The 12,108-nt window shown below is 42.8% G+C and overlaps 1 protein-coding gene across 3 annotated transcripts in view; it reads right to left on the reverse strand.

The window, feature by feature from the left end:
• The window catches only part of Filip1 (filamin A interacting protein 1), a 150,188-nt gene that overhangs the window by 42,463 nt on the left and 95,617 nt on the right, over positions 1–12,108 (reverse strand). For all 3 annotated transcript variants that reach the window (XM_050126438.1, XM_050126433.1, XM_050126425.1), the window contains exons 3-4: positions 1,415–1,588; positions 176–354 (exon numbers count right to left, since the gene is read on the reverse strand). In XM_050126438.1, the coding sequence (XP_049982395.1) occupies positions 176–354; positions 1,415–1,588 (353 nt within the window). The remainder of the gene's footprint in view (positions 1–175; positions 355–1,414; positions 1,589–12,108) is intronic.

Genomic DNA, 12,108 nt, shown 5'->3' on the forward strand with positions numbered 1-12,108 from the left:
TGTCCACTCTGCCCATCCCTTATCCATATTGTATACGACGTCTTTTCCTATGTGAATCCCCTGAATTTCCTTCTCTTGCCATAGTGCTCCAGCGAGTGCTTTGAGCCTGGCCTCTCCTGCGGGCCAGCCAGGAAATGGCAGGGACCCAGAGATGGGCAGTGTCTGTGCAAGTTACCTCTCTCGCTCCTGCTCCAGCAGGTTGGTGAAGTCGTCGCTCTTGTTCATGTAGTCGGTGTGCTTGTGCTTCTCGTTCTCCAGCTCGTACACGGTGCGCCTGTGACACTTCTCCGCCAGCAGCAGCTGCTCCAGCATGCGGCGGTATGTTTCCCTCTGCTTCTCCTCCAGTCTGTCCAGCTAAGAGAGCAAAGCCGGGCAAGAGCTGAGTGTTTGACTTCACACGCAGTGACTGTACATTGTGACTCTGGTCTAGGGGCCCATGACTTGATGGAGAACATTGAAAGGGAAACGGTGTGCCACCACCTTCTGGTATTTCTCCATGACAACAGGCTTTATAAACTAGCCATCACAGCCTTTATGTCTTTGCTTTGTTGTTTGAGACTCAGTCTTGTTATGCAGCCCAGGCAGGCTTCAAGTTCACAATCCCCCTGCCTCCGCTGCCTGTGTGCTGGAATTACAGGCTTGTGCTATCATACCCGGTTCATAGTGTTATAATTTACCTGCTGGCCTTCTAGGAGTGGACTCCCTAAATTTGAGGCGATTACATTATTTCACAGAAACTGGATAACATCTTCCTGATCTCAGAAAAGTTAAGGTCTCATTGTATACATTTATCTGACCTCTTCTGGGTAGTAATCATCACTGTCATAATATAAGGCTTGTAATGATCTGAATTTCTAGAGAAAATATAGGAGGGGTCCATGCTAAACACAGGGAGGCTCTTTAGGACATTTAAAGAGTACAGTTCTCAGAGCGAGGTCTTGCATATCCTACACCAGGCTGCTGCTTCTCTGTGAATCCTATCTTCACAAAACCCCGGCTTCATCAGTCCTCTTGTTCTATGTCATGTACTGTTGGCACAAAGTATGTGCTTAGGGGGCGCCTGCCCAAGGGGACCAGGTCTTACCATAGCAGCACTTCCTCAAAGTGAGAACTAGCAAGCACCTCACATTTTTAAATGTGCTATTTCTGAGAGGGGTATATCAATAACGTATTTCAAGGGCATATAGCATTCCTAATCATATAGAAAAATATATTTCTAACCTGAAGCATATTTAAGTAAAAGTTTGAAACTCCCATCAGAACTTACCTAGTACAGCCCATGAATTACTTAACTATATTTAATTCTGCATTAGGGCATCATAACAATTTTGCATTTGGGGAAAAACATCAAAGCACATAGAAGGAAGATCTCTGCAGTTTCTCACTAGGGAGGCTCTCTGGTACCCCGTTTTACCTCTGAGATGGGTTTCTCATAGACGTCTTCTCCTACGGACTTCTCTTGAGCGAGGATGGCGTCTCGGTGCAGGACCCGAAGCACTTTCTCTGGCTCTGCAGATCCGTAATGTGCCTCTAGGACCTCGGGCTTGGTTTTCTCTGTCTTCAGCATGTGGATCACATCTTCTCTAGCCTGTGGCCGAAAGGACAGCAAGGTCAGACAGCTGACACTGCAGACCACACATTGCCCTCACGAAATCAGCACAGAGCTTACTGGGTGTACCCCATGCTTCAGGGCTCTTACAGATTCACTGGGAATTCTGTTCTGGTTTTTCTCCCCCTTCCCCAACAAATGCAGATTAACAAGCAGATACTCGACCGTGGTTGCTAGGAAGCAGGGGAGCAGAAAAAGAATTTGTGCTAATATTAACTACACAAAAATTGCTTTACTTAAGTAGCTCTGATATGAGAGAGGAGGCAGGTAGGGCTGGCCCTGGGAAACCTGTTTTAGTGTTATGAGGTCTGCAATGACCAAAATCCTCAGTTTTTCTATTTATGTTCGCAATGTAGTGTTCAAATCTGTTTTACAGTAAACCTCACTCCCTTTATTCTATAACTAAGTTTATTGTACTTATAACTCTAGATGCAATCAACGAACAGCCATTCTTGCTGTTTTTCTTTCTCATAAGTAATTTGCTTTGCACAGAAGCACATGGTTGAGAACCCACACTGTACTGGGCTAGGCTTTTTTTTTTTAAATATTTATTTATTTATTATGTATACAATATTCTGTTCGCGTGTATGCCTGAAGGCCAGAAGAGGGCACCAGACCTCTTTACAGATGGTTGTGAGCCACCATGTGGTTGCTGGGAATTGAACTCAGGACCTTTGGAAGAGCAGGCAATGCTCTTAACCGCTGAGCCATCTCTCCAGCCCTGGGCTAGGCTTTTAACTAACTAATTCCTATCAAATTCTATCTTTTTAACACTCAGACTATCAGCAGACAAGTCAGGTTGGTAGATCATGGTTAGTTTTCAGTGGTTTAGCTCAGCATCTTCCTGAAGCTTTCCAGAAAACCACAGCTGTAGATCTATGTGGCACTCACTGTCTTTGGTCCCATCAGACAATGCATACACCTATGGGTGCTTCTTTTTTTATTGATTTGTTCTGACGCAGCTGACATTTGCTGTGTATTTCCCTCTACACTTGGAGCTGCCTTACCAATAGGGTAGTAGGTAAACTGGCATACAACTTCATTGCAACTTGTTGGGCACAGATCTCAGTCTGTAAAACAGTAAGATAGCTTTTTCCGGCACCAGTGCTAACTGCAAGTTTAAAATCCCAAACGCAGCCATTAGGATGCATGTTTTCACAGGAGAGCTAGCTAGCTAAACGCGCGTCTTAATCTAAACGAAGTCACAATTTGACCATTACAAGATTTGTGTTTCTTAAGCTTGTCATTTTTTCATAGTTTTTTTTTCGGATTCTAAATCAATCTCATCCAGAAGGATAAAGATTAATCCACCAGTGGGCCAGCAGTGAACAAGAATTTTCATATGATCAGTGTTGCAGATACATATAGATATACTTATTTCAAGATAATTTTGCGAAATATTAAATTTGAAGAACTTAGTAATTAGGAATATTAGTGAGAATATTAAGGCTGGAAAATAGGCTAACAAAAAAGTAGTTCACCATCACCCAGGGGAAAACACACAGAACTCAGCGCCTTGTCGGGTTAGCAGGGGTCTATGTCTGAAAATCAGGGGCAGGGGCCAGGGGCTAGCACAAGGGTTCATTTGGGAGAGTGTTCGCCATGCAAGCGTGAGAACCCGAGTGTGTATCTTCAGAAGCCCCATGAAAAGCAGGCACGGTGGCACATGTCTATAGTCCCACTGAGGGAGAGGCACAAAGGTTGCTTCCTATGGAGACTTCCAGTGTGCCAACCCCTACCGTAACCAATTCTTTCACTTTCGCACGTGATTACAAATTTGCCTTCCTTGTCCACAAGCCACTCTTCATGGTTTCTCCTTTCAAGATGACACACATTTCCATCTTTAGTTAAAGCAAAAAAAAAAATTGACCTCAGAGGGAAGTGATTAGAGGAGAAAGATGGTCATATCCTTCACTTGCTGTTTTAACTGGAGGATAGGTAGCCAACCTAGCTTGTTGGGCACAGGCTGTAGCCCCACGTCTGATAACGATATATGTGCTTATGTGGATGAGATGAGTGTAGGTGCCCTTCCTTCTGGAGATCAAAAGCAGCTGATGTACAGGAGGCTCCTGCACTATGGGGCCACCATAGGTTCGGATTTATACCTTGTCTAAGGTATTTGGCAGACAGAATAAAAAGGGGCTAAAATATAGCTCAGGCATCTCTCACTAAATAAAGCTGCACCCTGACTAAGGGCTGCATCTCCTGGATGAAACAGGCTTTTTCTTTCCCTTCTCCCTCTCCTCTCCTTCCTCCTCCTCTACGTCTCCATGTGTATATACAGACGTGTGTGCTCATGTGTGAGCATGTGCCTGTGGGGGCCCAGAAGTTGATATCATGTCTTCCTAAAATCACCTTCAACCTTAATGTTCAGAGACAAGGTTTCTCATAACAGTAACAATTTTAAAGAAAAACAAAAAGAATGAAAAATATTTCATGGCTTATGCTTCACATACACCCACTTTTTGGCATCGTCAGGATTTCTTTAGATTATTCGAACCCAGCAGAGAATCCGAGGACGGAACAGTCACTGAGGTAGGTAGCACTGCAAAGTGCACAAGGAGCACCAGGTTCCCACTGTGTTTGTTCTGACTCCGTCACATTCCTACCTGACAGAAGGAACCACCACAGAGCTACTCACACGCTAGCTCCACAACCGCATTCTGAAGGCTTATCCCTCACTGTGGATAAAGTGTTCAGAAAGTTGGCTTTTAGACATCAATTGAAGTAAACACTCCTGACTACTAACTCAGACTAGTCTATGTGACAGAAGCATATATAGCAAATTCTAAAGCACTAAGACAAATAAGAACTTGATTAAAACCTGGACTATAACCTGCTTTGCTGTATAATGGGATAAGCCCATCTTTAAAGAACCTTGGAATTACTTTCTGGTCCTAGATCGGGGTGATTTCACATGGTGCTGTAAGCTAACTTTATCACCTATAGAATAAAACTCTAACATCTCCATCACATGAATGTTGCCAGGATGGAAATAGATAGGCATTCCTAGACTGACTGGTGTAGGATTTGGCACAGAGCAGGTCCGAAGTCGATGGAGACATTTACTATACTTTTGTTGGAGTATATTTATTGTGCAGAGTGATGACTGTCCTAGATACTTTTGTACAATTCTGTAATGTGCTCTGACACTATCCACTTCCCCATCCCTTCTCTTTCATTCCTGCCATTCTCTTTCCCCTAGTCTCACGTCTACTTTCATGTATACGGTTTGTGTAACCATATACAATCTAGGATTCACAGAAGAGAGAACATGCAATATTTAACTACCTGAGTCCGATTCATTTAGCTTAATATGGTGGTCCCTATTTGCATCCATTTTCCTGTCAACTACACATTTTGTTCAACTCTATGATGGAATAAAATCCACTATGCACATACCATTCTTCTTTCCGCATCTGTCAACACCACTTACCCTGATCCAGGACTTGGCTATTAAGAATAGCCCTGCAGTAAACATAAAAGTGCAAGTGTAGGGCTTGTAGGGATGGCTCAGTGACTAGAGCACGTGCTGCTTTTACAGGGGATCTGGTTCCCAGCACCCAGGCCAGGCAGCTCAGAACTGCCTGTAACTTCAGCTCCAGAGGATCTGATTCCTTCTTTTGGCCTCTGCAGGCCTCTGTATCCACATGGTGCTTATGTAGGTAAACACATAAAAAGGTAAATATAAACAAATCTTTAATGTAAAAAAAAAAGCCCTGTAAATATCTCTGTGCTGGCTTAGAGTCCATTGAGTACACACCCAAGAGTGGTACAATTGAGTCATAGAGTAAAGATAAATTTTAGTTTATTACAGAACTTCTATAGTGATTTCCATAGTGGTTGGACTAGTTGACAGTCCACCAATAGACAGCCTGCAAGTTCTCCCTCCCTGAGCGTGTCCTTGCCAGCATGCTGTTGTCTTTATGACAGCCCTTGTGACTGGGATGAGATGCAATCTCAATATTGTTTTCTCTGATGGACCATGCTGATTTTTTTACATATTTATTAGCCATTTTTACTGTATCTCTTGAGAGCTGCCCTGATCACTGCATTGGCCCATTTACTGATTAGTTTGCTACTTTGCTATTTAGTTTTTCGAATTTTTAAATAAATTCTAGGTTTTAACACTCTTTCAGATGTGTGGCTAACAAAGACTTTTATCTTCTTCTGTAGGCTTCTCTCCACTTATTTTCTTTGGTGGGAGAAGCCTTTGGATTTAACGCAATCCCTTTTGTCAATTCTTGATATTATTCCCAAGCTATCAGAATCCTCTCAGATAGGCTTTGTCTATTCCTGTACCCATGCCTTCAAGTGTTTTCCTCTAGAAGTTTCAGGGTTTGGGGTTACATATTAAGGTTTTTGATCCAAGTTGAACTGGTGAGCGATTTGGAACCAGTTTACTCTTCCACATGCGGACATCCACTTTTCCTAACAGCTTTTGTTAGAGAGGCTGTCTTTTCTCCAATGTGTGCAATTGGCATCTTTGTCAAATATCAGTTTGCTATGGTTACGTACTTATGCTTCTTCTTTTCTATCTATCTAGGTGTCTGTATTTGTGCCAGTACTATGATGTTTTTGTTACTATGATTCTACAATATATATTGAAGTTGGGAATGAGTGTTAGTCTTTAGATATCCATACTAGCCTGACCTTAAGGTCCTGACAGAATACATCCTTGGCTGCAGCCACTAAGAGCACCTCCTGTGCACACTCTTGTTAAAGGTGGGCTTTGCGTACCTCCTCTCTCTCTCTTCCACCACTCTTGTCCCCAGGAATTGGTGTCTGCCCCTTCTCTCTCCTCTTCCAATAAACCTCCCACGTCAGCCTTGTTGCGTGGCATGACTCCTCTCACTGTGTAGATTAGGTTGGTCTCCAACTTGCAGAGATCTACCTGTCTCTGCCTCCAGAGCGCTGCAATTAAAGTTCTATACACAAGCCCAGCCCGTGTATAACATCTTTTGAACCAGTAGATTAGTGATAATGACTATGCGATGACAATAAATTTGTTCACTGCTTCAAATACATGATTCAATGTAGTGAAAAAGATCCTTCGCTAAAAAGATAAAACCACTTTACAGCTGCATTTTTAGAAATGCGTTGATTTGCTTGGTGATGGCACATGCCTGCAATCCCAGCACTACGGAGGCAGAGGCAGCTGTTACAGATAGAAACCCTGTCTCAAAAAAACAAACCAACTAACAACCCCCCCAAAAAATGTGTTAATTCTTGTGAAACAGGATACAATCCCGAATGTCAGAAAGCTTCCACCCTTCAACATTATTTTCACAGAGAAGTTAAACCAGAAAGAAGTCGTTAAAGTCCAAGGACTCCTGGGAGCTCTCAATAGACCTGAAGGATGCAAATGGACCAGAGAGAATGCTTTAAAAAACGGCTCTCAGAACGAGCTGCCTTCTTCTGTGTGAGAGGAGGAAAGGGACTGGAGAACAAAGAGACAACACCATGTTCGGTTTACTTGCTGACGATAACCAAATGAGGTTCGGGCACAGAGAGAAACAGACCCACACGCCCATGGGAGTCTTGTGTCTCTGCCAACAGAGCCACAGACCTTTGTGCCCTGGAGAACAAGGGGTGTGGTCTCAGTCGTTTGCAGTAGGAGCTGATTCAAAACATGTGGGGGCAGCATAGAGCCACTCTGGGCTGCCCTGGGCCAGGTGAACACGGGAGTCACGAAGTCATGGGAGGGCATTTGGGCTTTGCCAGACAAGAGGAGTCCCAGGCATAATAAAACGACACAGGCTCAAAATCAGAGCTGAATCAACCATTCACGAAATAACCTGTGTACATTCACGTTGTAAAATGCATTGCTTTCAGGTATTACAGAAACAGTTGTATCCCCAGAAATTCGAGTCTGAAGGGATACTGACAATGGGAAATATTTTATAATGTGGTTCCAACAAGCAGATGCTCAAGGAAACACAGGGAGGAATGATGTCTATCCAGAATGGTTGACTTGAATCCGAGCTAACAGTAGGGTGTGACCTGAGATCTCACAATGAGTGAAGGAGAAGGGCTCAGTTAGACGAGAATATTCCGGGAACAAGACTATAAAGATGGGGCTGGAGAGACAGCTTAGTGGTTAAGTGCACTTGTTTCTGAATAGGGTCCAGGGTTCAACTCCCTCACCCACATGTTGGCTAGCTAACAACAGTCTGTAACTCCAGTTCCAGGTGAGCCGATGTCATCTTCTCAGATGGGCAGCAAGCACATACGTGGTTAAGACACACACATGCAGGCCAATCGCTCCTACTCATTAAAAAGTAATAAAAACCTTAAGAAAAAGACTATAAAATATCCAAAAAAGATGATAGCACAATGGTAATGATGTCCTCACATTAAAGCCTGTGAGTCACACGCTGAGTCACGGAGCAGCAAGAAGCTTTGGACTTTGAATCCACAGGACAGGGACATGGTCAGATATGTTTGTTATAAAGACCCAGAGGGGCCTCAAGAGGAGGAAGATGTTCAGTGGGTAAGCCTGGTGACCTGAGATTGAGTCTCAGAACACATGTAAAGAAGAAGACAAAGTTGTTCTCTGTCTTTCCCTTCCCTCCCCTCCCCTCCTCTCCCCTACCTTCCCCTCCTTTCCCTTCCCCTCAGTTATATGGGAGTTCTGTTTCTTACTTTCTCTTAAGTTCTCACTGATAGTAAAACACTTTTCTGAAACCCATTCGACCTTTGTCTATGAAAGTCTTTCTTTGAGTTTGCCTATGGCGTTTGATGGATTACTGATTGTCTGACCCCAGGCCCTTGAGTCATGCTCACCTGAGGCAAGAAACCCTCCATTGTACCATTGCTTTCCCCCACAACACTATGTTTTAAACCATCTTTACAAGCTTTTCAGCAACATAGCTGCTTTTGGAAGCCACTGCTCTGGAACAGGGCAACTCAGCCCAAAGAGACAGCTGTGTGATAGGTCCGAAGCCCCTCCCACCAGTCCCGTCTTTTGTTTACCACACACTGCTGCGCTTTCCCACCAACTACTCTACCCTGCCTTCTTGTGCGGTCTCCAGGCAGGTTCTCTTGGCCTCTCGCTGTGCTTTAGCTTTAGCTGTCTCTGCTATCGTCTCCTGCTCTCCTGCTTTCTCTTGCTTCCTTATAGCCCTGGCCATGTCTAGTCTGCCTTCTTTTCTCTCTGCTCTGGACACCTCCAGAGGCCTCGGGATCTTTTCTCTCTCCTACCCACAATAAAAACCTTCCCCCTTGTAGAACCGTCTTGTCAGCAGTTTCTTCATTGTATACACCCTGGTCTACACTGTGCTGTTAACTGAAGGTTCTTGGAGGTTCACTCATTTCCGGGAACTTGCTGCCTCCTAGAGTTCCTCCATCTCCTGGAACTATCAGTCCTACTGACTTTGCTTCACCGAAGGATCACTGTCCCTTCAGACCAAGAGGCTCCCTGGAAATTGAGCTGTATCTGCCAGTTCTAGACAAACCAGGCTCACCAGTTCTCCCAGTTTGCCTGCAAGTACGCCTCAGTTTCTAAGGTAACGAAACCCTGGGAAGCTGGACTGTGAAAATCCAGGCCAGACCCAGGCAAACAGGTGCGAATCGTCAAACTGTGGAAGACACCAGCCAGGAGACCGGGTAGTTAGTTCACAGTATCCTGTATGGACCAGAGCAGCCCTAACTGACCTAATGGTGCCTAGAAGCTGAACCTCAAAACACGTTCATTTAAAGGCAAAACACAGTTATTGATTATTATGCCTGTTATTATTATTTTTTTTACTGTGTTTACACTTGCTGGATGATGAAGTCTTTGAACAAAGCAAACCAAGTTATAATGAGCAGGGTGCAGGGAAGGCAATTTTGCTCTTCTACTCTCCTGCATTTCTGAAATGGGGGCACATGCACCTTAGGAGCCACAATGGGAATGACAATGACCCTCTGACCCTCACAGTGCAGCCTCCGGTGTCAGTAAGCTCACAGGAGGACTTCAGGTGACATTTCATAGCTTTTCGCAAGGTTAATATAATTTACTTGATCTGACCCATAGAAACTGTACACACGTATGAGGAATCATGTCAGGCTTCAATATATATTAATGTGTAAGTTCAAGACAGGGTGCACACTTACCAATTCTTTGTGGTTAAAAAAAAATTCAAAATCCTCTCAGGCCCCTTACCCTGCATATGAGCAACAACAGAACAACAGACCTGTTTATTCCTCTCTCATTATGACTTTAAACTGTTGACATCTCTTTCACCTCCCAGAACAGTGACAACATTTTAATATTTACCTGGGTGTCTGTGATGAAACACAGACTTCAAAAAACACTGACCTAGGGAGGTAGCTCGCTGCAGACTCTCAGGTGATGTCACTTTGGCATCCTCCCCTGACTTGACTGGGAGGAGGCACATCCAGTGGGGAGGGTACAAGCCTACCCCTAAATAGTGACCTGGTGTGCTTTAAACATGACATTCTTGCCAAGAGCCGTTGGCTTTCAACAAAGGATATGTTTGAGGAAAAAGCCCAGATCTGTCTTTACTTCTAGAAGACCCAGAAGGATGCTCTGCCCAAACACCAGCACTCCTTTGTGTGATTTAGCAAACTGCTTAAATATAGCCCATCACTGCAGCGGGAAGGCCGGAACATGGCCGTTTTGTGAGCACTTCCCCATTCTGGGAACTCAAGTGTTCTGTATCTATTTACATAAGGTAATTTATTAGTTTGCTGTCTATTTCCTCCTGGAGTGGTGAACCGCTGTGAGGACAGAGGCCGTGTCTACTACCCCTCACAGAGTCCCTGCCACATGATAGGCACGCAGTAAATATTTGTTGAAATCAAGAAGAGTAAATTGAAGTTCTGTGAAGTGAGAAGGTCAACCAAGCTGGTCATGAACCCCTCAGGACAACCTTGACTACTAAAGCCTTGTTCAAAAGCTCTAAACAGTTACATTTTGTCAACTTCCTTGTCTTTCATCTGACAGCTTTGTCTATAATTCAGGAGTCACTTTGTTCTCCATAGTTTATTCCAAAAGAAAATATGTAAACTGAGTAAGGAAAAACAGTGCATTCCACTAGAATGTTGCAAGAGGAAATGGGTTATCTTTAAATCTCATACAAATTAAATTGCATGTTTATCCAACTTAGGTAAATACTAATGCTATAAGTGGATTAAAAGCTAAGAAGTTGTAATCTATAATGTTATTAGCTGTGATTATAGAAATTAAAGCCAGTTTTTCCTGGATTGTAAAAAGCAAAGCTAATGTGATTAATAATGTATCATACCAGGAGAACACTAAGGCATGGTTGATTTAAAGGGCCATTTGGTGCTTAAAAATGTTACTTTTTGCATTCTCTGAAATAATTTCCCTCTGCAGATGGGACAGGGCAGCCTGATGTTCTCTGCAGAGCTTACTCACAGAAGCTTAGCAGCACACCCCTAGCCAAGAGAAGTCTTTCATTAAAATATTTGGAAGAGATGTAATTTATCATGTTAAAATTTGCTTTTACATTCAAGTCAGCAGATTGATATTTTAAAAATAAAATATTCAACACTGAAATGATTTTTGTAGAAATGGAAGAATGCAAGTGAATATTCATATGGAGTCTTAAGCGTGCTATAATAATAATAAACTATATAATAATGTAGTTTTGTGAAAGAGTGACACCAAGGTCGGATGATTTCTGATTTTAAAGCTAATTACAAGACTACACTAATCAAAATGGTACTCTCATTAAGACAAAGATGTAAATCAACAGAGTGGAAAAACCTGTAAATGAAGCCAGCCGAAAGATTTCCCACAAAGATGCCAAGATGGCTCAGTGTGGAAAGGAGAGTGCTGGATAGCCACGTATTTAGTAAAATTTGACCCTTGTCTTTGTGCATTTACTAAAATTAACTCAAAATCCATCAAAATATAAAAGTCTCATAAAAAACTCAAGAAAGTATTTTCTGATAATGAATTTGGCAGTTGTTTCCTGAATATACCAATGGCACAAGCAATGAAAAGAAAAACGTGGATTAGCTGAACTTTGTCAAACTTAGAACCGTCCAAGCATTGAAGAAGATAGCCAGCAGAGGGAAAAGCAACTTAATGAATGGTACGTGGCTGATGAAATCAATATGCAGAATAATAAAAACTTCTACAAGTCCAAAAATTGTTCATGATGTTTCTCCAAAGGAAAAAAACAATAAAAGCAGTAAAAAGACATGTAAAAAGATGCCCAATATCACAAACCATTAGAGAAAGACAAATCAAAGTTACAATTAAATGATAGCTATTTATATCATTAGAATGGGTGCTAACAAAACAAAATGAAATCAGCAGTAAGTGGTAGTGAGGTGTATGTGTTGGCGTATTCGGTCGGTACGATGAATAACCAGACCAGCTCCTGAGGTTCTGATATTTTAGGCAGGAAAAATGATGCAGCCAAGGACAGAGGACCACGGAAGTCCCTCAAAAACTTGAAAACATTTTGTTGTATGATCCAAAACTTTCGCAAATAGGTATGCACTCAAAAGAACTGAGAACA

This window comes from Alexandromys fortis, unplaced genomic scaffold, assembly GCF_014885135.2.
Source record: "Alexandromys fortis isolate MF-2015 unplaced genomic scaffold, M_Fortis_MF-2015_v1.1 scaffold_22, whole genome shotgun sequence".
In the NCBI taxonomy this organism is placed as follows: Eukaryota; Metazoa; Chordata; class Mammalia; order Rodentia; family Cricetidae; genus Alexandromys; species Alexandromys fortis.